Source organism: Nelumbo lutea, chromosome 2 (assembly GCF_056320005.1).
Source record: "Nelumbo lutea isolate HS-2025 chromosome 2, American lotus-T2T, whole genome shotgun sequence".
Classification (NCBI taxonomy): Eukaryota; Viridiplantae; Streptophyta; class Magnoliopsida; order Proteales; family Nelumbonaceae; genus Nelumbo; species Nelumbo lutea.
The window spans coordinates 3,984,128-4,010,070 of record NC_142685.1 but is presented as its reverse complement, the minus strand read 5'-3'; the positions used below and the strand labels follow the sequence as shown (position 1 = coordinate 4,010,070).

The window sequence follows — 25,943 nt, the reverse complement described above, 5'->3', positions numbered from 1 at the left end:
CTCGTTGATGCTCCTAAAATTTACCCCATCTCATCTGTATGACTGTTACTCCATCCATACCTGGCGGGCTGTGATCATACAAGAACCCTCCACAATCCACCTGATCTGATTCCGAATTCCGATGGTGGCTGCATTAATGAAATGGCAAGACCAACTATAAATTGGGTCCAATTGTTCATGAACACTTTACCAACTCTCCACCTCACTATAATTTACTTAATACTTACACATGAACAATGTGACGTTTCTTTCTAACATAAGAGTAGGATAAGGCACACGGCACAGCACACCACACCACGTGTAGGCCCTCGGAGCACCTTTTTAAGGCTAGTCCCTCTTTACAATCGATTTAATCATTTAACCCTCAGTAAAATGCCAACAGGCTACCGTGTAGAATAATAAAAACTCCTGTCAATCGTGTAGAATAAAAATCGTTCCTCAATTTCAAATTTGTGCCGAAATCACTTAGATAGGTTGGCATAGAGTGTTTTTTTTTTTCCTTTTCAACAGAAATCGCTCGCTTTAATACTTAATAAGCTGATGTAGCACAACAATGGTTTTTAAAATCGGACCAGAAAAACCGGGAACCGGTCACCTCACCAGTTCTGTTTTTCCCTAAAACCGTTTTTTTCCTAAAATCGTTGATTTTGATCAGCAAATCGTTAAATTGGCCGGTTAACTGTTTTGACCGTTTTTTAAATTTTTTAAATTTTTTTAAAATATTTTATTTTTGTATCAGAACAAACCGGACCATTCGACCCGGTAAGGGACCCTGACCGGTTCGGTCATCGAGTCAGTTTTAAAATTCATGAGCACAACAACTTCAGTATTTTCCACTCTCAACACCCGTAAGTAAAAGTAGATCCAGTTCATCAAGACATCAAATCGATATGCTGAAAGATGCGATTTCAGCAAAAATAAAAAAAAAAAAAAAAGTGCCGGTATAGTGCTATTCAATTCTGATTAGATCTTTAATTAGCCATGCTTAACACCAACTTTATTAGTTAGAACTGTACTGGTACGGTTACAACTTACAAGATCCGCTACATTAATAGCAAAAAAGGAGGCCAAGCTTTTGCATTCTCTCGCAGAGAATTTTGGGAAAACAAATAACGAAGACGATACTCTATACGGATAACATGAAACTTGGTGAGTAGAAGAAAGAGAAAAAACAAACCCCTTCTCTAACTCTTCAGAGAAGAGATGCCACGATTAAATTGGTGCAAATCATATCAATGCCGCAGCAAATCAAATCAACACACCCCTTCTCCTATACTTGCGCAGCTGCAGCATCGATTCCCACAAACTCATCATCATCGGGGTTGCCTTTCCCAGTGTCGATGGAACTTGCTTTTAGTTCAACTGGTGCAATCTGTTGGTTGGTAGACGGGGAGGAGGGGATGTGATCCTTGCTCTTACCCCACACAACAAGGTAAAGGCCAACCACTATGACGGTTGCTCCAATTACACTGTAACCATGCACATGCATCATAAAAATTAATGTTTTAATTTAGGCAAGCTAGCTATGAATGAATTTTATTTATTTAATTTCCTCCTTGATTATGGAGAGTAGAGGGATAATTAATAAGATATGTATATATACCTTCCTAGATACATCTCTTCTGCTAAGATGAAGGAACCCAATATGGCAACGATAATCATGCAAAGGGGACTGAAAGCGGTGACAAACACCGGACCTCTTTCCTTCATTATCACTCCTTGAACGTAATAGGCAACTCCAGAACACATTATTCCCTGCATCCAATCCAGATTCTTGCGTGAGCATATAAATTAAAGAAAGCTGAAATGTCAATCATATAGTTAAACTTTTTTTTTTTCTATGACACACATAAAGTCATGGGTTCAATACAATTAACTATATATTAAGTCAAATTAACCCATAAACAACAAAGGAAATCGAATCATTAATATTCATTGTTGAGATTGAACTGCTGAAATCTTGATCACTAATCAAAATCAAGCTGAACAGGTAACAGTTTTGTGATGGGTTCCTTTGAATTCATCACTTACACCATAGACAGCAGCGAGGAATTTGGCATCCCAATGAATGGCCCAGGAAGAAGTGTTTCCCCATTGCATGGCAAGCGCCACAACAGCACCCTCTATTGTTCCCATGAAGCACAGCAACGCAGTGAGAGAGAGTCCGGCTGGGTATGCCTTGAGTGTGATTGCCTGTAACAAACATATTTGCATGGCGTACTTAACAAAAGAAAAATACAGAGGAACAATGAATTATTATCAAGTGATCAATGATGATGTGAAAGATCGCACTTTAATTAATTAATACCTGTAAAATTATGAAACAAGACCAGCAGAAGCAACCGGTTGCGATCATAAGAGCACCCTTAATCGGATCTTGTTGGACTGGATGTCCTGTTTGGTTTGCATTATTAACTGTTCCTTTTGTCCAAGGCAGGTCCATCGTGGGGCCTTTGATTAGTGTCATGAGCATGGCTCCCCCAACCGTTACTAGAGTTCCCACCACCTTTGCTTGGCTACGCACGTTCTTAATGTTCACCTTCTCAAGCCTGTGAAATAATCCAAAGAAGCAGCAGCTGGGTTTAATCTCATCGGTTGAAATGTGCATGTCATGAAACGATTGATTAATGGAGAGAATAAATATTTAATCTAGTAGCGTTGGGTGGAAATTAATTAAGGATGCTGGCAACTAATGAAGCAAAGAGAGATACCTCAGAACGAAAGCCAACAAGAAGGTTAACGCAGGAAGAATATTGCACATGGCAGCTGTGAATGTTGCTGTTGTGTAACTCATTCCCGCGTAATACAGGTTTTGGTCGATCACCGGCCTGTAGAGACAAGACAAAATAAAAAAGTTTGTGGTTAGATAGATAATACTAGCAGCTCTATATATCTTTCATCAATGACGATCGAGCTTCAGATAGTTACTCCATTAAGCCTAGCAATGCTATCTTGGCGAAGACTGAGTATGTCATCTTGGGCCTCACTTTCCTGTTAAAATTTGTAAACCGAGAAACCGATTAGTTAAGTGGACATTTATTATATGTACTTATATAGCTAGAAATGCACAGCACAGAGAGAGAGAGAGAGAGAGAGAGAGAGAGAAAGCAACGGACCTCTCCAAGGTGATAGCAAAAGGAGCAATGACACAAGTAGCAACAGCATTACGATAGACAACAAATGTGTAGTGGCTGAGCCCCTGGTCCAAAGCAATCTTAGCAATGATAGCCATACCTGCAAGGCCGAGCTGCAGGAAGATCACCGCCAAGAAAGGCTTTGCCTTGTTGAATAGGCGACAGAAAAGTGACTGGCTTGACACTTGGTCTTTCATCTTGACCAACCCCAACACCTAGACGGTAGACACACTACTGTAGGAATAGGCTCTGTAGCTAGTTTGTATGGGAAATGTATATATGTGACAACACAAAAACACCAGAAATTCTGTCTTAGATAGCTTGGTAGCTAGCGAAAGCTTCTGTGCAAGTCAAACAGAAGCATGGATCCTGTTTATATACGAGTCTGTTCATGCACCAAAAACCATTTCCAACACAGCATCTTTCTTCATATATCCAAATCTAGGGACTCCACTAGCTAGTTTTGTCTAACCTCTCTTTTAATTAGTTTGCCATTCATAAACACCTAAAACAAGTGGCCTTATGCATCTGAAGTCCACTACGAACGAAGAATCATGCAAGCGCCAGAGGAATTGTAGTCCAAAACAATGTCTTCTCTGCATTATTAATTGATACTTTTTTTTTTTCTGAAATATTACAAGGGAGGGACGTCTCAGAGCCTATGCAACATGCATTATCGAGCTAGTGCGGTTCCTGTTTCAACTTTTCAGGATATGTAAGTTTGCTGCAACTCATATATAGTTTTGTGTCATTTATCTTGCTGATGTTGAACTGACGCTACCTCTTTGTATATTTAATATAATTCTCTGCTTGTCCAAGCTTAGACTTTTAACACACTGTCTTCCCACTACTACCCTTAAATTCTTTCTTTCTTTATTTCTTTTAATTATTACAGTAAGGTACGAGTTGACTTTGGGAGAGACACAGGAAATGGTTCGTGCCATGATCACCCTTGAAAGGCCGTCGTCCCCTAAGCCCAAATTAATCCTATTATCTCCCGGCCCATTCAATATTTAAGAGACTCAACTTGAACTTATGCTTCATATACAAATCGATTATTAACTCTGTTTTATTATAACCTCTATGAGTTTAGTCCATTTTATTGGTTTTATTTTTTTTTTCTGTTCATTTCTCTGCAAATTCTTTTTCTACTTGTTATAATCAATGTGAAAACGTTGATGAAGTCACATCTGCTTGTAACCACTGTCTTTCTTTAATTTCTTAATTCAAAAGAATGGATTATGAAATAATCCTTTTTAAAACAACTTAAAGAACAAAAAATGGATTCGATTTGCAAATTAAAGAGGGGTACGTACCTCTGATAGTTTTAAACCTAAAAGACCAGAAAATGGACAACAAAACAGAACCATTCGATTTGGATGGTCCAACCAAGCCCAAACAGCATTCATGTACCATCTGGTCTACTTTATTGTCGATTCCGCTGCTTATTTGAAATAATAAGATGGTTCTTCATTTACTTTCTCAATTCTGTCTACAGTCTAGTTTTTTGGAACGTCATCGGTTTGACACGTTAGAACATCGTTGGCACAATAACTAGACGGTTCCCCCCTAAGAGTAAGATATCGCTTCAAAGCCAAAAATCTTTTGTCTGTTCATTATTTTAATTCAAACCCTTCAAATAAATCTAATCCGTGGATTAGAGTGCTAAAGTTCATTCCATCACCGAGTCACCCAACTCGACTCGTCACTCATGTTTTAGATAAACCCAAACATATATATACTGCCAAATATATAGAATCGATATAAACTTGGGGTTTGAAAAACCAAACAAAAAGAAAAAAAGTTTAGTTAATTTACAGTTTGCGCGCGGCGAACAGGAACAGGATGAAGGTTACGCTTTGGAGATGAGTCATCCAGGTTTGAAAAATAAAAAAGGTTGCAGTTTAACTGTAGTGCGCGCCCCTCGCGGCGAACAGGATGAAGGCTGCACTTTGGACATGAGTCATCCTGAGTCATCCTGTATTCTGTTCTGTCTCTGTGTGATATATCGTAGGATGTTGGCGAGTCGTCCTGACTCATCCTGCCACCCTTATGCCAACATACGAACTTGTTGCGAGTGGATTCGCTGAACTTGATACTTGTGAACGGACTGTGGTGTGATACCAATCATTACATCCCATGCCAGCCATAAATCGAATAAATGGGGAGAGAGGGTAAGAAAAGTGAGTAGGAAATCTGGGTTCATTCAAGTTCAGCCCATATCCGTTCTCATGAGGTGGCAGAAAGGTATATTACGTAGTATTTCGTGTGGTCAACAGACTCAACGCTCAACACAGAAAGAAGATGTATTCCTGTACAAATTATAAACCACCTTTTTAATTAATTGCTTGTTGTTGCGAATTCAAAAAGATGGATCATTTCTAATTAATTAAGAAAATATCCCACATGCATTTTGAGTTTTGACCTCATCTTTCTACCAAACCAAATGATCGACTGAAACGTAGACGGCAACTGCCGCCTGCCTGCGAATGTTTAGGCTTCAACTGATGATCCCGATGCCTTCCATGCATTCCCATTCCTAATTAATTAATAATCTAATACGACTTTCATTAGCTTTAGTCTTTAGCAAAGTCAGAGCACCGCTTGACTAACGAATTACAGATCAAATTAGTGCCTATAAATTGTATGTGTGTGTGAGAGAGAGAGAAACAAAACCAAGTAGCTAATTACGAGGGATGATAGTAAGCAATTAATTAACAACAATGGCTTCCGTTTCAGACTCAAATTTGATGATTATTGTTGTGCTAGCTTGGGAACGCCAGAAGACCCTTCATTTCGTAGTTCCTACGTACGTGGAATCTGACTGTGTGTGTGGTTGAGTTCTGTGTAGAAGCACTCAACTCCAATTACATTTTCATGTCACCATCATTTGCGTGGATGGAGCTCTGGTGTGGTAGTGGTGTTTGTGTTGGGGAGAGAAAAAGCTACATATATTATTATATATAATGCGTTTATTGGAGACGGTGTTTTCGCATTTCTGCCCTTTTCGCCCACCGTTACAACAGGGTGGCTGACTGGCTGTATAACCTTAAAACCAGGTGGTATCTATGTGGTCTGCTACACTATAAGTGTGGTCTGCAGCTGAGTTGTGGGCTCCATATATTTTTATAATTGGCGTTGTGCAATACCACTGGTTCCACATCCTATTAAACAGTTATTGCGTTCAGCTAATATGAAGAAATCTGTTAAGACATTTTTTATAATTATTTGGATTTAACATTACCATTGGAGATCCGGAATGATCATGGGCCGGGCTTGGCTGAGACCGAATCAGCCCCCCACAATGTTCTACAGCATATCTTCACCGTATATTAGGAATATCTCCCAATAATGACATCAGCATTTCTGGTATCATCATTATGTTTCTAATACATGGCAGGAATGTGTCACGTTGTGGGGGACAGTTTTGCAGGGTGCTGATTTGAACTTGGCTTGGCTTGGCATTGATGGCAATGGCTATATCTCCCAAAATCTAGCCCAGGCCCAGGCTAGATTTTGGGACTACGTTATATGAGGGAGAATTGAGGTAGCAGGAAATTTTACCCAATGCAAAATTTGTACTGCCAGCAAGTGTAAATGAGAAAATATGTGCAAATTTTATATACTAGGTAAAAATACAAATCGTAGCCACAAATAAATGGATGCAAAACTGAGCCGGATTGGGGTGGGACTTCCCTTAAAACATAAATACTACAATTGACAAGTTCGAGATGAATAGGAGTGTTTCCAAACGTCCATGTTTGTATGTAATTTTCACCTTTTTACAATAAACATGTAAAGTTTAAGTCTTTGACAACAAGAAGAGCATTCAAAGTTTAAACTGGATTAAAAATCAGTATGAGCAATTAAGCAAGAAATCAGAAGATGGATACTATTCTCATCTTTAAGCGGGCTTTGCTTCTTTTGTTTTCCTGTTATTTACTCTCTTATATCATTCTCCTCCTTTCATAGAATTTCTTATTCTATCCCTAATGTCGATTTGCCAAGTTTTTTTTTTCCTTAATCATCATTCATCATGATTTTATGGATTACTCTTTCATATACTTTGGCAGGTTATTTTAGTTCCTGTGGCCATTTCCAAATGCAAGAAAAAGCATATATAGGCGTACAACTTGGACGGACTGCGCTGGGATTATGGCAAACCAAGGCCCAACCCTAGGAGGTGAACTCCAACCCAATACCAGGCCCACCAATCTGACCTAAACTTAACACAGTTGGGTGGACCTTAGAGTGTTCATTCAGTTTCTTCATATGTTAGGTTTGGTGTAAAAATAGTATCACTGAACAACTGCTTTCTCAACAAACGCTTTGGTCTCAACAAGTTATTACTGTTACCCTTTGGGACATTTTCCTATGAATGACAAGGGAGATGTTGCCACAGCTGCAGTGGCCTTGGGACAGTATAGGAAGCGTTGTTGGTAATAGATCCCTTCCGGATCAGATGAATAATATGTATGCCCTGTGGAAGAATTATAGTAAATCTATTAAGAAAGGAAGGAACCAGGATTTGACCCTCTCCATTGTGTTTCACACATCAACCTCATAGCATACCCCATCGTGTATTGGGAACATTTCTCTATGAATAACAACATACAAGTATGGGAGATGTTACCATTGTGCCGCTAGGATATGTTGTTGAGTAGGAGTATCAAGTATTGGAGATGTTACCCATGTGCTGCTAGGATATGTTGTTGAGTAGGGATATCAATTGGAACGAATTCGGTCCAATATGAATCTATTACAAACGGACAAGTTCAATGCAATCTGGTGAATACTTTGTGCCAATTTGGACTGGTCCAATTCAATGTCTACACTGTCCAATTTTAATTTAGATTTGCTCCAATGCAAACCTGGTCCATTGACACCTATATTCTTAATTTCTATCAATGAAATTAATATTGGTCCAATCTCACCCAATCCAATATAAATCCATTATCGATGAATCAGGCCCAGTGCAATCAAATAAATACTTCATACCATTATGTGTGGACTGTCCCAATTCAGTATGTCATATCTGTCCAATCCATCCAAATTGATTTTGATTTAAACGGGTCCAAGTCCAACACAAAACGGATCCATTGAAACCCATAGTTGTGACTTGTGAGGTGGGTGTGAGGATGCTTTATCAGGGCCATATCTATAAGGGAAAATTCCCCATAGGTACCCTGTACTTTAGGTTGAGTGCCAACTAAACTTTAAAACGAGACAATATATTACCCGAACTTTCATTTTGTGACAATTTAGTACCTACCATCTTCTTTCTTAAAAAACGAAATAGAGCCGGAGCCAGCTCTTTAAGCAATTGAGGGAGGGGGAAAAACGAGAAAACAAGAGGGAGAGAATCCACCATACCCTTTCCTCTTGTGATGTCGTGCTGGTCATCGAATATGTCGTAAGCAAGGGCCCTCCATTTGTCTTTGTTGGTCTGCTTTGATTCATTGGCTTCCGCGACCACCTTGAAGTTTCCCGATGAAAACTTTGGCTGATCGAACCCAAAACTTACCTATTTCAATTCCCTTGTTTCTTCAATCTTTCTTCCTGATGTAACCATTTTCGGCCACGTACCAATGTTTTGTGATGTAAAATTTTTTGGCAAAGTACCTCGTTATTTGACCCAGTGGTGGCGTGCCTTAGTGATGAGCTACTTGGTGGCGAACTCCCTGGGGGAGAACTCTTGGTGACTAACTGCTTGGTGGCAAACTGCCTTGGTGGCAAACTGCTTGGTGGCGAACTGCCTGGGGGCGAACTGCCTGGGGGCGAATTGCCTTGGTGGCGAACTGCCTGGGGGCGAAATGCCTGGTGGCGAACTCCCTGGTGGCGAACTGCCTAGGGGCGAACTGCCTGGGGGCAAACTACCTGGTGGCGAACTGCCTAGGGACGAACTGCCTGGCGAATTCCCTACTAGGCGAACTGCTTGGGGATGAACTGCCTGGCGAATTCCCTACTAGGCGAACTGCTTGGGGATGAACTGCCTGGCGAACTCCCTACTAGGCGGCCGATGCCTTAGAGAATGTTGGAGCTCCCTGATGCGGCGCAATCCGACTGCCCTCAGCATGAGGTGGTCTTCTTTCCATTGTAGGCTGCGGGAGATGAGGGACCTGCGAGAACTTCATCTTTTCCTCCTCTTTGTAGGTGGCGGGAGTTGAGAGACCTGCGAGAACTCCATCTTTTCCTCCTCTTTGTAGGTGGCGGGAGCTAAGGGACCTCCGAGAACTCCATCTTTTCCTCCTCCTTGTAGGTGGCGGGAGCTGAGAGACCTCCGAGAACTGCATCTTTTCTTCCTCTTCGTAGGCGGCGGGAGCTGAAAGACCTACGAGAACTGAATCAGAGGTCCCGGGGGTACTTTCCCGGTGGGGGCTCTCCGAAGCTTAAGTTAGCACTCTTATTGTAGAGAGCTTTGAAGATAATATGAGAGAGCTAGAGAGCAGGGTTACTTCCCTCTCTTTTCCCTCCTCTTCCCCTTTGGGGGGTGAGGTCTTTATATACCGAAGTCCTCGCGGGTTAGGTGGGTGAAAAGCCTCCAAACGGTAATACTCGTCGCATCCTGTCAGAACCGGGGTATGGTGGTGAACTCCTCAAGGTCGTCAGGCTGGCGCTTGTGTCAGGCGGCCAGGTCGGCGCCTGGGTCGGGTTGTCAGAGGGGTGCCTGCATCAGTCGGCGGGTCAGTGTCTAGGCCATGTCGTCAGGTCGGCACCTATGTCAGTCGGCGGGTCAGTGTCTAGATCAGGTCGTCAAGCTGGCGACTGTGTCAGTCGGCGGGTCAGTGTCTAGATCAGGTCGTCAAGCTGGCGACTGTGTCAGTCGGCGGGTCAGTGTCTAGATCAGGTCGTCAAGCTGGCGCCTTGGCCGGATCATGCGCTAGGCTGGTCCAGGTCGGCCAGGTCGCGCAGGCCGCGCGCTAGGCCGCGCGCAGTTCGCGCATTTCGCGCACGCCGTGCGCAGGTCGCGCAGGCGCGCGTCAGGCCGCGCGCAGGTCGCGCCAGGCCAGCCAGACTGGTGCCCGGGTGGGTCACCAACTTCGTAAGTTTGTTGGCTGGGTATTTTCCTAGTTGTCACGAGGTGCCATGTGTCACAATTTTACCAGAGGGCCAAATTTGCCCTCATCACTTCCCATCTTTTTCCACATGCATATTCGCAAGAAACTATAGGTGTTTCTGCTGAATGAATTCCAGCTCTAGAGATGGCGAATAGAGGTAGCGAGGTAAAATGGGTGGCCTTCAATTCCCGTGAAGAAGAAGAACAGGACGAAGCAGACTTATCGCTCTCTCATCTATTGATTATGGAATTCAAGAGAGAGAAGAATTCAGATGAGTAAATTAAAGCTCTTGAAGCCGAAGAGGACTTCGAATTTGGTTCATGGGTGCCTCTCTTTTCACAGAATCAGAAATGTGTGAGCCGACGATGTGTTCTTTCAAGGCCAAATCCTACCTTTACGACTCTCGGTTAGCTCTGGTAGTGGGTTGGCCGGATTCCATCAAGATAGTCGGAATTTTAGTCATTAAGGTTCAAGATCAGAGTCCTTGGAGCATAGTTCTTCTTGTAGTTTCACCAGCTTAAGCAACAATTGCAAAAGCCACAACTCGTCGAGTAGAAGCTCCGTCAACGCCACCAGATTCAAGCCAAGAGTGAAGAACCATTTTCATATCCACCCTAGCCCAAAACCCCAGTTGTGGTATTCGAGTGCTACTGCTCAGCCGGGGAATGTAGGTAATCAAGACAGGCTATTGTTGATATGGGATTTTTCTAAGTGGGTGTAGTATGGACACCGAAGATTGAGTTGTATAAGTGCCCTATTAACAACTCCGACGGTTGGGACAGCGGTAGCCATTTTTGTCGTACGGAACCCGACAGGTAAGATGGAATCAAGGCGCCCAAGAGAGCACGAACGAACTGAAACCACAGGGTTTTCCAGAGTAAATAAAGTAACAAACAGTTATTCTCTTTGAAAAAGAACCGGCACTACAGTCTCTTCGATAAAATTTTGCTTGATTCCGGCCAATGTAGCAAGATTTCTCAACACCCCGGTAATGAAGGCCTGAGAACCAGGTGTCCCGGCGAGAAAAATTTCTAGAAGAGAAGAAATCCCACCTCTAGAACCAATGGCTCTCGCATTCCCCTTGGAGAAACTTCGAGCTTAGAGGGTAATGCAAGCCTTCTCCTTTGCAAACCCACTTCTCGATTCAAGAACCCAAATCAGATGATTCAGTAGTAGAACCTCTTCGGCAATCAAAACATGCTTGCTAGAATCTGCAACCAAAATACTCAGAATATGCCGCAACGAATTTCTCTTTTATTTTTAGGGAGCTCGAATCGAGTAACTGAACAAGAACTAGAACCACACCTTGTGCAACAACAATTAGGGACGTTCTTCTTATCATCTTCATGGTGCAACCCAAGCAAGGAATCCATGGCAGCATTCTTAGACTAACAAATTAAAGGGGCGGAGAGGAGGAAAGAGTGAGGAGAGACGAGACGATGAATAGGTGGCACTGTGGTCTGGTTTTACCAGATGATTGATAAAGAAAATTAGATGAAACTTGAAGTGCATTTTTGTCTTTTTACATATCACTTAACGGTTGGTTAACGTCGGGTACTAGATTGTTACAAAATAAAAGTTTGAGTACTAGATTGTCGAGTTTTAACGTTCAGGTACTAAATTGGCACTCGACTTAAAGTACAAGATACCTATGGGAACTTTCCCTATCTATAACTATAATCTTATAGCATTTGGGAAGATGTACGGAAGACACTTAGGGTTTGACATGTGGTGTATTCTTAGCTTAAAGGACATGGTGTTTCTACCTCCTTTTACCCTTCAACTCCTCACCTTTTCTCTCAAGTTTCTCTCGATTCTCTCCCACACGTTCTGTGGTATTATTTTTTTTATTAATAAAGTAAGAAAAGAGTCCAGGTTGAAAAGGTAGCAGATTGTATTTCTCTAAAATAGCATGTCTATGTATCTTAGGCCATGTTTGGGAGTGCTTATTGAATAAGTGTTTAAAAACAACTGCTTATTTGAATAAGCACTTAATTGTATTTGGCACTTAACTTTTTCAAGTGTTTACTTTAAAAAAATAAACACTTATTTCATCTTTTAAGTTTAATAGTCTTTTTCTCCCTTAAGCACTTCAAAAAATATTTTTTGGCTATTTTGTTCTTCATTTTCTTTCAAATTGTATGAAAATATTTTTATAAAAATACTTTTATGAAAGTAGTTTCACATGAATACTTTTATGAAAGTAGTTTCACATAAATACTTTTATAAAATTCAACTAGGCATAGTTTTACAAGTGGTATTTTAAAATTCAACTAGGGATAATTTTGGAAGAAAATAATTAAATAAGTGATTATTGTATAAGCACTTAAAAAGAAGCCAAAAATTTGGGCTTAAAAAATAAGCACTTGTTTTAAGGCCATGTTTGGGAGTGCTTAAAAATGAGTGCTTATTTAGGTTGGGACTACACCATTGACCACTTATTGGTGTTTGGGAAATAATCCCAAAATAAGTGCTTATTTAAAAATAAGGGCTTATTTTTTAAACCCAAATTTCTAGCTTTCTTTTAAATGCTTATACAATAAGTGCCTATGTATCTTAGGCCATGTTTGGGAGTGCTTATTTGGGCCGGGACCACACCACCAAGTATTTATTAGTGTTTGGAAAATAAGCCCAAAATAAGTGCTTATTTTTTAAGCCCAATTTTAAAGCTTCCTTTTAAGTGCTTATACAATAAGCACTTATTCAAATTTTCTCTTCCAAAATTATCCCTAGTTGAATTTTAAAATACCACTTATAAAACTATCCCTACTTGATTTTAAATGTACTTTTATAAAAGTACTTCTGTAAAAGTGCTTTTATAAAAATATTTTTGTACAAGTACTTTTATAGAAGTGCTTTCGTACAAGTTGAAAGAAAGTGAAGGGCAAAATAGTCAAAAATGCTTATTTAAATGCTTAATGGAGAAAAATACTACCAAACACATAATATGAAATAAGTGAAAATAAGCACTTGAAAAAGTTGGGTGCCAAATGCAAATAAGTGCTTATTCGAATAAGCACTTATTTTTAACATAAGCACTCCCAAACATGGCCTTAGTATGTTGCACATGCCAACACTGGACAAATAAAATCCTACATGGGTCGAATTTGAATATAGGTTGATCTGATTCGCCATGAACCAATCTAATAGTTATGAAATATTGTATATTATATATTATTTACATATTATATATGTATTTTCTATACATTATTTATATAATTATATATCATATATTATGTTATATATTTTAATATATTATTATATTATATAAATAATACAATATATTATTTATATTACATCATTAAGTTTTTTATTACAATTCTAATCGAATCAGATATCCGATAATATATTCAAATTCAAATTCGAATCATGCTATTGAAAATCTGACGGATTCTTATGGGATTCAAATAAATTGGGTTTTCTTAACGGATCAGATCGAACTTACCCTTAACGAATCTGATCCGATCCATTTGTAGCCCTATCAACCCAACATAAAATATTGAGGACCCGACGAACTAGACCTAAAACCGACCCGTTGGGTCCAATTCTTAGAACCAGAACCGACACAATCAGTTCTGGTATGTCGGGTCAAACCGACCCATTGACAGCCCTACCTACAAAGCATGAAACATGAGACATTTCGACAATTTTTCTCATAATGGTTGCACATTAACAAAAAAATTAAGACTCAGTTTGGAAGGAGTATAAATACATACAAAATAATATAAATTACAATGCTTTACACTCTACATATTTATATTTATACTCCTTCCAAACTCGACTTAAGAAACAAAAATTGTGATGGACACTTTTATGCCCAAACCTATTACCGAGTATCCTAAACAAAAAGGATTTCATGTATATATATATATATATATTAAAAATGTTTAAGTTATTATTTGAATAAATAACTATTGTTTAAGTTATTATTGAATAAATAATATAATTATAGTATTTTATTTAACAAAAATAATCTTATTTATTATTATATCTTGGAATGGCATTTTTCTATCTCGTCCCTGCGACTCTGCGAAGCAGGAGGTTCCCGCTAGTCCGGATTCAAAAGAATGCGTAGGTGGCCCTCTTGAGTAGCAATGTAGCACCAGCACTTGCGATACAGCACCCGCACTGTGGATGCTGACATGGCAGCCATCATTGGCAATATTAAAATTCACACGTGGTCGTAGCTGTAAACTTGTCTACATTTATGCATAGAAATTAAAGAAGTTGGACGATTTTTAATTTTTAGGCCCTATAAGGCTCCAAAAGAATAAGTACTGGGGGGATTGAAATTGATTCACTTTATATTCAAATTTGAATCTGATCCTACCATCAGATTTTTATCGGATTCTAATTGAATTTGGATTGTAAATAGTATAAATAAATTAAATTAATAATGATATAAATATTTTATATTATTAATAAGGTTAAATCTTTTAAACTATCCGTACTGCTTGTTAAATTGAAAAAATGTACTTTTACCATTTAGATATTGTCTTACGCTATCTTAAGTTTTCTAACAATTGTCTAAAACTTCGTTTACCCATAATTATTTTAAAATTCTTAAAATACTCTTATTGTTTACCGCTATTGTTGGAAGTTGCAATGGTGACCGTGATTTTGGTATCAACGTCACAGGTGACGATGGCCACTGCAACTTCCGAATGAAACTCTCCTCTTAACGGTGATGGTGGTTGGGGAGAACGATTGTAGAGGCAGAAAACAAGTGATTCCCGTGGAGCCGACTTTGCCTAACTATAGAGGCGTCAGAAAGCGAGCATGGGGAAAGTGGGTCGCCGAGATTCGAAAACCGAACTGAGGAAGCCGGCTTTGGCTAGGAACCTTCTCCAATGCTCTCGAAGCTTCTCTTGCTTACAATGAGGCTACCAAAGCCATGTATGGTCGTTGTGTACGTCTCAACTTTCCTGAAAGCTCCGCATCGATGGAATCTTCATACTTAGCTACCACTTCATCCAGCTATTCTGGAGTTTGCTTAGATGAGGAATTGAAGGTGAATCTTCCAAAGGTAGAACCTAAGCCAGAGCAGTGTGAGTCGGGGATTTACAACCAGTCTTGTACTGCAACGGAAGCAACTACGCCAGCACCAATGCATATTGTTAAGCAAGAGCCAAAGGAAGAGCAGCCTGTGGAACCCATGAATCCTGATCAGTTTAGAGGGTACAAGATCACCCAAGGACCAATACATTCTAGTCACTTGACTCAGTTTAGTGAGAGTGGATGAAATCATTTTGATGATGTGCTGAACTTTTCATTGGAACAACTGTTTAATATGGAGGAGCTATTGGGGATGCTGGGTCCAAATACTCCTGGGACAAGACTGAAGAATGAGTATGATCAATTAGGTGTCTCTGATCAATTGCAGTGTGATAGTCCATCAGATTTATCGTATCAGCTGCTAAATCCCATTGAACTGGAGGGAGATGATATGTATGGGCTATAGAGTATGACGAGCAGGATTGCTTCAATCCTGATTTGTGGTTTTAAGTAGTTTCTTGGAGGGCTGAACTGATTCTAAGGGAGTAAGGGGGGACTCTGCTTCAACTTCTGATCTGTACTGAGTCTAGGTGTATATATTTTCTTTTTGAGTCTTTCGCCAACTGTTGGAGTTGAGGGATGTAAGCCGATTGAACTTTTTGGGGTGTAATCACGAATTCAGAGCTTATTGTCTATGGTAGCAGAAGAGACGTCGTGAGACGACAACGCGATATCAGATAGATTGAAGCCTTGCAAAAGAGACATAGTGAGTCTCTGGTAGCCCACTTCCCTATTGGTAATCCCAGGACTTGATCCTTCGACGGCAACGCGAAGCGGAAGAGACGAACGTCGTGAGAGATTAAAGTCTTGCAGATGAGCTTGCATGGAATTTTTTCATGCGGTATCAGAGAGCGAGAAAATCTGGCGAAACAGATGGCTTCTCCAAAGCCGTGCTCTCCGTGTCAGAAGCGACAGAAACAAGGCTGAGCCCATTACCAGTTTGTTCTCTGCCCGTGAATGGCTGACTTCCTTCTCTGTCCATGAATTTGAGGCAAGAACTGTTGCATTTTTCGGCAAACCCCGCTTACCCATCGACTCTTTATCTTCCACTAAATTCGCCATTGCTTTGACGTTGGGCGAGGTGTAGGATGAACAATCGCTCGAGAACAAAGAGGCACGGATTTCTTTTTTGAAAAAAATTGGAAATCAGGGGTTTTCATCAGCTGGGTTTAATTTTTAAAATTTGATAAATAATAAAGGACAAATTTGACATTTTATTTTCTTCTGTTAGCAGTTTACGATAAATTTGAAAAAATTGTCAAAAAAACTTAAGAATAATAAGGGTAGTTTAAGAGATTTATCCTATTAATAAATTGAATTAAAATTGGCTGATATTATAACTCAAAAAACAAATTGAATCAAATTATAAATCACCCCCTATGGAATAGTATTTGAATTCGAATTGGGAGTTGGGACAATCAGATAGATACTTGTGCAGTCCTACTCCTATCTGGTTGTCCCGTCCGGCCCACATTTAGGGGTACACTTACCTGGGCCGGGCCTTTTGGCTCCTTGTTGATGCCTGTACTCTGGACTGAAGGCATACGCTGCCAATTCTCCAACATACGGATACGGTTATTGTTAGGAACGACGGTGGAAGTCAAATCATTGACGAAAGGAAGGTCTAAATGGTGACTGCTGACTAGTAACTGACAGACGAGCGTTTTGAGAATTTTCGCATATTCTATATTATTAATATTCAGTAGTAGAACGTATGTATGTATGTATCGCTATCGCTATCAGAATTCAGAAACCAAAAAGACGCGCTTTCTGTATCGTTATCACAACATACGGCTGTGCTCCTGTTAGGTTAGGGATGGGATGGGATGGTCTGTTCACTTTTCAGTGTTGAGTTGGCTGACTCGATATAGCTTTGAGTTGAATATTCCCACCGCCCGCCCCCGTTGCGCCTTGTGTGTCTTACGCACGGTGCTAGCTCTAACTCTAAGGCCACAGGATGACACCATCCTCTCACCCTGTGATTTGCCACACTTGATACGTTGAGAGCCAATCGAGAGCAACAATCAACTCTGCACAAATTAACCATTGAATGAATATCATCATGGGGATGAGTTGTGGTTTCTTGAAAAAAAAATGGAAAATGGGTTCCGTCCGTGAAACTCATTTATGATAATGCTGATGCTTCTGGTTCTGGTGCAGGCTCTATTAGCTTCTTCTATTTGATGGGACCCCACCAATGGCGAGCATGAGTTGTGGATTGATTTATGGAAACCGCGTTAGCCGGTCTACACACTACCAGACTTCAAACAGGGAGATCTAGAATGGACAGAGTAGAAACGCAGACGCTTGTTATTGTCAACTTAATTTTGGCATGCTGGGAGTTCACCGTCTTGGTTCTATTTTATTTTATTTATTGGCACCGGCGCCCAGTTTTAAGTTTTTGGCCTTGTTAGTTTTTCATTTGTTCTTTTTTTCATTCTTATTATCTTTTAAATCTTTTTAGCTATACTAGATAGGGGCTCAACTCTCCCCCCAGCCTGTAGTTTGAATTCGACGAGGAGGATTTGATATGAGACTTAGATTTTGACTCGCCTAAAAAATTTCTTTTCTTTATTAGACTAGTATACCTGGCGGTATCTCACAATTCACAAATAAAATAGTTTTTTCTTTCTTTCCATCACTTTCTTCTAAGCCAGTAGAGTTTTCAATTTTGTATTCATTAGACGACTTGCCACCTGTGACATGTCTCAAGACTCAAGACTCAAGAGTAGGAAAAATCAGCATCTGATGGGACTTAACAATCACTATGTTAATAGCCAGCTGGATTGGTCATTATTAATCATATATAATTTGTAGGCTTGTTAATTTTAAACTTCATTAGAAACTTCTACTAAGGCCCGGCCCGTACGTTCTCTAGCACATCCGTATGGCATACGGTCATCCCAAAACGAAATTTTGCATGGTCCAGCCAGAACAGGTTCAATTGAAACCTGAACCATAAACAAAATTGGATTTTTTTTTTTTTTCTCTCGACGGGGCTATAGTATACAATGGGCCAAAATAAATAGCGCTTTGGCTTCTGCAAAAATGAGAAAGACCAGATGATTGTATTCTGTGCTGTTAGAGAGTTAATGTAGAATGTAGATGGAGATCGACGCGCTTCTGCGTGGTCCTAAGTAAAGTTTGACCTGAAATATAAAACAAATTGACATTTGCATACATATGCGTATGGCTTAATGCAACCACCTCTTTGCATCTCTCTCTATATATATTGGCCTAACTCCTACCCCAATTCATCAAATTAATCCCGTAACAGCCTTCTCAAGTCAAGACTCAACACCAATACACCATGGCTTCCTCCTATCTCTATTCCCTCCCTCTCTGCATTGTCATTCTCTTTCTCTTTTCCTCCTCATCACTTGCCCAAGATCCCTCGTCCACCCCAATTGCACCTGAAAATGCTTGTAACTCCACCCTTTACCCTTACCTCTGCAAGTCTCTTCTTCCACGCAACCAGTCGGGCAACATCTACGACTACGGTCGGTTTTCTGTTCGGCGCTCTATATCCGCGGCAACCAAGTTCTCGTCTCTGATTGATCGGTATCTCCGAGGCCGGTCAAAACTGTCCACAACTGCCGTTCGGGCCCTGGAAGACTGTCGACTCCTTACGGGACTAAATTTGGATTTCTTGTCAAGTACAATCAATACGATCGGTTCTGACAAAGCTCTCCCCAGCTTGCAGGCCGATGACGTCCAGACCTTGCTTAGCGCCATAATGACTAACCAACAGACTTGTTTAGATGGCCTCCTGGCAACTGCATCAGCTTGGAGTGTCAAGAATGGTATTTACACCCCTCTCTCCGATGGAAACAAACTCTATAGTGTCTCTCTGGCGCTGTTTACTCGTGGTTGGGTTCATAAAAAGAACAAATCCAAGGGGAGGAAGCTCATGTTCTCCGACACGAAAGAAGTTCGAGACGGCCGCCTACCTCTGATGATGTCGAGTCGTATCCAGAAGTTGTACGAGTCGGCGAGCAGAAGGAAGCTAGTTCAGACAACCATACCTAATGTCCTGGTCAGTGATTTGGTGGTGGTGAGCCAAGATGGAAGTGGAAATTTCACCACCATCAACGACGCTGTAGCAGCAGCTCCAAACAACACCAAAGCAAGCAAGGGCTACTTCGTGATATACATTGCTGCTGGGGTCTACGAGGAATATGTATCCATTGCTAAAAATAAGAAGAATTTGATGATGATCGGTGACGGAATTAACCAGACCGTGATCACAGGCAACCGAAGCGTGGTTGATGGGTGGACTACATTCAACTCTGCAACCTTGGGTAAGCTAGCTGACTAATTGCAATATTCTTAGATATGCAGAACTATTTCGTATTAATGGTTTAATATTTTTCATTAACGACATTGACTGGATTCATTCTTGGTTGCAGCTGTTGTTGGACAAGGGTTCGTCGCAATAAATATAACAGTTCGCAACACAGCGGGGGCAATCAAACACCAAGCAGTAGCCGTCCGGAATGGAGCAGACCTGTCGACCTTCTACAGTTGCAGCTTTGAAGGTTACCAAGATACCTTATACGCACATTCTCTCCGGCAGTTTTACAGGGAATGCGACATATATGGCACCGTCGACTTTATATTTGGGAATGCTGCCGCTGTTTTCCAAAACTGCAATATCTATGCGAGGCTGCCGATGCAGGGACAGTTCAATGCCCTCACCGCCCAAGGTAGAACAGACCCGAACCAGAACACCGGCATTTCAATACATAATTGCAACATCAGAGCGGCCCCAGACTTGGCTTCCAGCAGCGGCACTACTAAATCCTACCTCGGACGACCATGGAAGGAGTATTCTAGGACTGTGTATATGCAATCCATCATTGATAGCTTGATAGATCCCGCCGGTTGGAAGGAATGGTCCGGAAACTTTGCGCTTAGCACACTCTATTACGCTGAGTATAACAACACAGGAGCCGGATCAGTGACTACAGACAGGGTTTCATGGCCAGGCTACCACCTGATAAATGCTACGGATGCAGGCAACTTCACAGTTTCTAATTTCATATTAGGGGATAGTTGGTTACCCGCCACCATAGTGCCTTACAGTGGTGGCCTACTGTGAAAGCCATCTTCACCCTTCCGTCCTTGCTGATTTTTATAATTAATCTTTTTTTTCTGTAACTGTTTTATACACAATTTGTTTTCGTTCATCCATTTATTGTATTGTTCAGTAAGATGGAATTGATCTAAGCTTCCCAATTCTTCTTCACTTACATGCAGTGTTTTCAAAACCCGATGGAATGGTTGGACCAGAAAATCAGGAACCAGTCACCTGACCGGTTCCGTTTCACCTAAAACCGCTGTTTGGCCAAAACCTGTTGATTTTGTCAGCGAACCATTGACCCGGATTGTCAAATCATCAAGTTGGACAATGATTTTTGGCTGTTTTTCATGTCCGGTTTGGTTTTAAAAACCTTACTTACATGCAAGTTCAAAGTATCAACATATATCAGCCGATACGTGTCGTTCCAGGGCCCCTTTGATACGCCCCAATAGTGGGTGTATCGGGAGTCTGACCGGTTCAAGGGGTGGAGGAGCCCTAAACCGGGGCCCCTGAACCGATTTCATAAAAGATAAAAAAAAAGTAAAAAAAATAGCATCAATTCGATACACGCCTATGGACGTATCGGCTGTATCGATATTTTGAACCTTACTTACATATAATGTTATAAAAGAAAATTGTTAGAGGAAAGGAGTATAATACATTGGATAAAACAAAATCAAACTAAATGGAAGAATCTAATTTTTCCTTCAGTTGGGATCTGCTACTCACACCGATCTCACAGCCACATCCCATCGTGTATTGAGAACATCCATCTCCCATAAATAATAACATATAAATACAAGAGATATTCTTAATACACGGCTAGAACATGCTGTGAAGTTGGTGTGAGGAATAATAGATCCAGACTCCTGATCATGATCGAAATTTCAAGTATGGGATGGATCATGGTGTGGATTTTACAGGTCAGCCCTAAACATGGTAATGGTAAAGGACCCACTTGACTCATGACTGCAGTCTTCAAAGCCCTATCCTAGTGCGCGAAAAATTAATATCATTATTTTTTGTTTAATTTTAGGGGGTTGAACATGCATGAATGTTTTTGTTTTCATTTTATTTTTGAAATTGCCACATCAGAAAAAAAGAAATAAGAACATGTACATGAACTATATTTCTGTTTTGAAAAGCAAAAACAAGGTGATTTTTGTTTTAAAAGAAAAAAAAAACACATGCATACATGTTTTTGAAACTGTCAAATTAATGGTTTTGAAAACAATTTAAAACTGGTCGAGGAATTGCATTATGTATGGAACATAACATTAACTAACCACATGAAAACATGTTCTTTAAACAAGAAATTCAATTATATGTTTTTTTATTTCAGTTTTGAAAGAAAAATAAAACAAATATATAATCAAGGACATATTTTTTTGTGTTTTTGTTTTAAGAACCAATTGGTATTCAAGCCAGCTGGTTTTGTTTTGTTTTTTGAACTCATAACAAAAAAAACAATTCACATCGGAAGTAACATCCCCTTGCCCTCAATGACTCTTTTCAAGAAAATTTAGATACTCTCTGTCCACCATCCTTTTTTAATGGTTTTTCTTCTGGTCTCAGTCATGGATCGTTCTTTTTCCCTTCCTTCAATCAGTTTTTTTCTGACTCCTGGTCTTGTCCTCGTATCTTTTACCATTCTTCGGTTAAATCACCAAACCGGATCGATCGATGATAAACACTATATTCTGGTTGAAAATTTGGGCATGAGTTAGGGAAGTAGTCAGTGTACATAGAACAAGTGAATGTTGTGATTGACCCAGAAACAGAGAAAGAGAGAGAGAGAGGGGAGGGGGGGGAGACCGTTGGCAATTACCAGCCTAACTTGGAATTTTGTATTTAGCGGTCAGCATTCAGCAATAAGCAACCCCATGCTTCAAGTTTCATGGATCATGTTGACCAAAATTAATGGAAGTCCACTTACCACTACTCAGACTCTGCTTTTATAACAAGTAACTTAACAAACATCACTAATACATGCAGCTGTAGCCTCACTTTTGACTTTCTACGTAGCCGTCCGATTGGTAACAGAAGACTGAGGGTCTCGTCTCGTCTATCGTGGTTAGGTCGAGTTGACTGGGATTTGCTCAAGTTAGGTCAGGTTTGGCAATTGGCACGAATACAGACTCCAGCCCTTTACCTTCTTCTATATACAATTACCCCCCACTAGGCCACTGGCCCACCAATGACCTAAACTCACTTCCATCCTCAGCCTCGGATTTACCAAGGCCTCAGGCCCAACTGCCCAAGTCACACTTAGATTGGATTGGCTGTTTTTAGGCCCAAGCCCAACCTTGTCTGGACCAAACCAGGCCTGGCCCAGCTTCTAATTTCTCCTCTAAACTCTAAAAGTCTAAAGTGACTCTGGATCTCCTGTCCACAAGAACCCTGCCGATGCCTACTTACAATACATTATCCCGTGAATTGAAAACATCTCCCCCTGCATAATATTATGCGGAGGATGAGATGTTCTCCATGTATGAATACGATAAATATGGACAGAGTTCTTATGGACAGGAGATCCGGACTCGTCTAAAGCACCCTGTGATCCAAATGAAATGCGGATAGGTTTATAGAAACCGTGTCAACCCATCCCACAAGGCCACAACTCAAAGGTTACTTTGGCAGCAAGTTTCAATCCAATGGAAAAAGCCTAGGAATATGGCAGAAGCCAGAAGGATGAGTTCTATGGGAGAGCCGGTATTACTCATGTTCTTTTATTTCTCAAGTAAATAAGACAATGACCATTTTAGCCATAAAAATTCATCATTAAAAGAGGTATTTTTGTCTTATTTAAGTATTAGTGACTACCCCCATGTGGGAAAGTTATTTACTCACCCAGAAGATGGGTATCACTTACCTGGGTAAGTGATAACCAAGAAAATAAAGTTTCCATTGTCCTCACATAAATCTGAAAAAAAAAAAAGAATATAGGTTTCTTCATCAATGGAAATCAAAATCCAATTAACTAACATTTTCTCTCTCAAAATCCAAAAAAAGAACGCCCCCCTAAAGATGATATTTACCGGCTAAATATATAACTATTCAAAGTTCAAAGTATCAATATGTATCGGCCGATATGTATAACTCTGGGACACCTGCAATACGCCCCTACAGTGGGTGTATCGGAGGTCTGACCAGTTTAGGGGTAGAGGAAACCTAAACCAGGCCCCTTGAACCAGTTGAAAAAAAAAATAAAAAATAAAAATAAACGCAATAAAAATATGTATCGATTCATCCAATACGCCCCTACCTTGTAACTATTATGCATTAGATTAATTAATTCTTTTGCTTTGCAATCCAAGAGAAACTACGTTATTTGCCCACAGCCACCTCTCAAACTCAGTTATCGGGACACCAAAAACTTCAATAAATTCATCGGTTTAACACCTCAGATCCACCAGACGACCCAGGTTAACCCTTACGTACTTCAATAACTTCATTAATTATCAATGACAAACAGGGGTTTGTGATTATAAATTCCTGTACGTCTGATATTTATATTTCTTTACGCTGTGTGACTTGTGAGACTTAGGACAGATATTTTTGAAAGAACTAACCACATCTTCTACCCAAATGCCATCAAGAGCGTTGTCAATCAATAAATGAGTTCAATCCATATTAAGTGTGTATGTAGTAAATATAGATGATAAAATAATTATTATATTCTTTTTCAAATAAAAATAAATAAATGTTAATTTTAGTCTACAAAATTCATTTTATATCTACACTTCATATATAGTATGAGTTCGACTATGATATGAAAAAGATATGATAATCGAAAAACTTATGGTAACAAACTAGGTATTATTTATCAAAATTCATGGATGGGTTTTGATTGATGGGTTTTGATTGGTCAAAACTCTTTCCATACCATATCTTTTCCGCCTTGTATGCTTGTATTATATTGACCTGCTAGATGAAACTCAAACAGCCAGGATTCAAAATATCGATATGCTCGATATGCCAATAGAGACATATCAAGCAATATCGGTAGTCTTTTTTTCAAATTCGATTCAGAGAGACTGGTTTAAGGACCATCCACCCCTGAATCAGTTAAAACCCCAATATACCCTCTATAAAAATGTATCAATAAACTCTCAATATGATACGTATCAACCGATACTTTGAACCTTAGTGTAGGAGTGAGTGAATATTTCCTCTTCACCTATCCACGCTAAGCTAGGCTTGGACCAATGATCTCCTGACATGAGTCATATCTTTTAAGTTTTAACTATTAATGCTGAAGTCCAAGCCCTTTTTTCACAACCTTGCACAGATACAACAGACCAGTTCTTAACAAATTCCATTCTTTTATTTTATTCTTTCTTTTCGTTTTCTTAAATTACCTTTACTTGAACCCCGCCCATCAGCCGCTATACTCTTTCATTGGTTTTTAAAGTTTAAATTATAATTAAGTTCATAAAATAATTGCGTTGCCTTCTTTTATTCATGTAGAAACCTGCGGATACCGTAGAACTGAACTGTATGTAGATGGGGTTCGACGCGCTTTTGCTACCCAAAAAGTGGAGGTGTACAATAGCATGGCACAGGCTTAGAAGTGTAAAGTGGGACATGCCGAGTCGGCATGGCACGGCCCGTAGGCGGTCATGGGTCATGTTGTCTTCTCCGGAGGAAATTTTGGGGGTCGGCCCGGCACCGTTTAGACCCAAGCGGGCCCTTGCCATGTCGTACCAGCATGTGGGTCTGGACCGTGTCGTGGGCTTGGACAGTGCCAGGCTGGGCCACAGGGCGGGCCGTGGGAATGAAAAAAAATACTTAAACAAATTAAAATAAGAATGATGGAATAACAAACTAGAAGAAAAATAGGAATTTTATTTCATTTAAATTTGAATGGTACAAATTAGTGAATTACAAATACAACGATTTGATCATTGCATACTTGGATGAATGAAATATAAAAATGGAATAAATTAATAAAATATAAAAAATACAATATGGTTACGAATTGAAAATACAAAAAAAAAATTAAATATATATATATCAAATAAATTAAATAAAATTTATAAATTTTACAATAATTTGAAAAAATGAAAAATTCTACAAGTAGTCAAATTCATGAGTCATCATTCATGACTTTCATCATCTGCTTCGGGTGAAATGTCTGGTGTTGTATCATGCCCTCTCTTGTCTTGTAATCTACTTCTGCATCTAGTCGATCCTTGAAACTAATACACATCTCTATGATCTCATCGTTCATGCAGCTTCTTTTGTCATCCAATACCCTAGTACCTACACTAAAACAAGACTCCGATGGAATTGTAGACACCGGGAGGGTTAGTAGATCACGTGCCATGATGGTGAGAACCGGATAATTTTTCGAGTGTTCAGTCCACCAAATTTCTGCCTTCTACTTATTAAATAAAAAGGCTTTTCTCTTTTACTACTGGGCTCAAAGTCAAAAGGAGAAGAAGAAAATGATGAACAAGTTGTAGGAATACTTCCTACAATTTCAGATTCATACAAATTGTACATTTCAAATAATAAATTATTAATTTCTTCTTGTTAATTTCCTATATCAATATTCATATTTTCATAATATGTTTCAAGTAAAATATCTAAACCATCTTTCCTAATGCT

The 25,943-nt window shown here is 39.9% G+C and overlaps 2 protein-coding genes and 1 pseudogene across 2 annotated transcripts; 2 read left to right on the top strand and 1 right to left on the bottom strand.

Annotated features, from left to right (window-relative positions):
• Positions 1–1,265: 1,265 nt before the first annotated feature.
• Positions 1,266–3,331, bottom strand: UMAMIT14 (nodulin MtN21 /EamA-like transporter family protein). The gene is made up of 7 exons (XM_088973781.1): positions 3,117–3,331; positions 2,929–2,991; positions 2,712–2,828; positions 2,309–2,549; positions 2,032–2,193; positions 1,604–1,755; positions 1,266–1,469 (listed from the first exon to the last, which is right to left on the bottom strand). The coding sequence occupies exons 1-7, from the start codon at positions 3,329–3,331 to the stop codon at positions 1,271–1,273; spliced, it is 1,149 nt and encodes a 382-aa protein (XP_088829907.1). The 3' UTR covers positions 1,266–1,270.
• An 11,548-nt stretch (positions 3,332–14,879) lies between these two features.
• Positions 14,880–15,653, top strand: LOC148868156 (dehydration-responsive element-binding protein 2C-like; annotated as a pseudogene).
• A 2,870-nt stretch (positions 15,654–18,523) lies between these two features.
• Positions 18,524–20,499, top strand: LOC148868155 (putative pectinesterase/pectinesterase inhibitor 41). Its single transcript, XM_088972412.1, has 2 exons — positions 18,524–19,548; positions 19,657–20,499. Exons 1-2 carry the CDS (start codon positions 18,558–18,560, stop codon positions 20,346–20,348), a joined length of 1,683 nt encoding a protein of 560 aa, XP_088828538.1. The 5' UTR covers positions 18,524–18,557; the 3' UTR covers positions 20,349–20,499.
• The last annotated feature ends 5,444 nt before the right edge of the window (positions 20,500–25,943 follow it).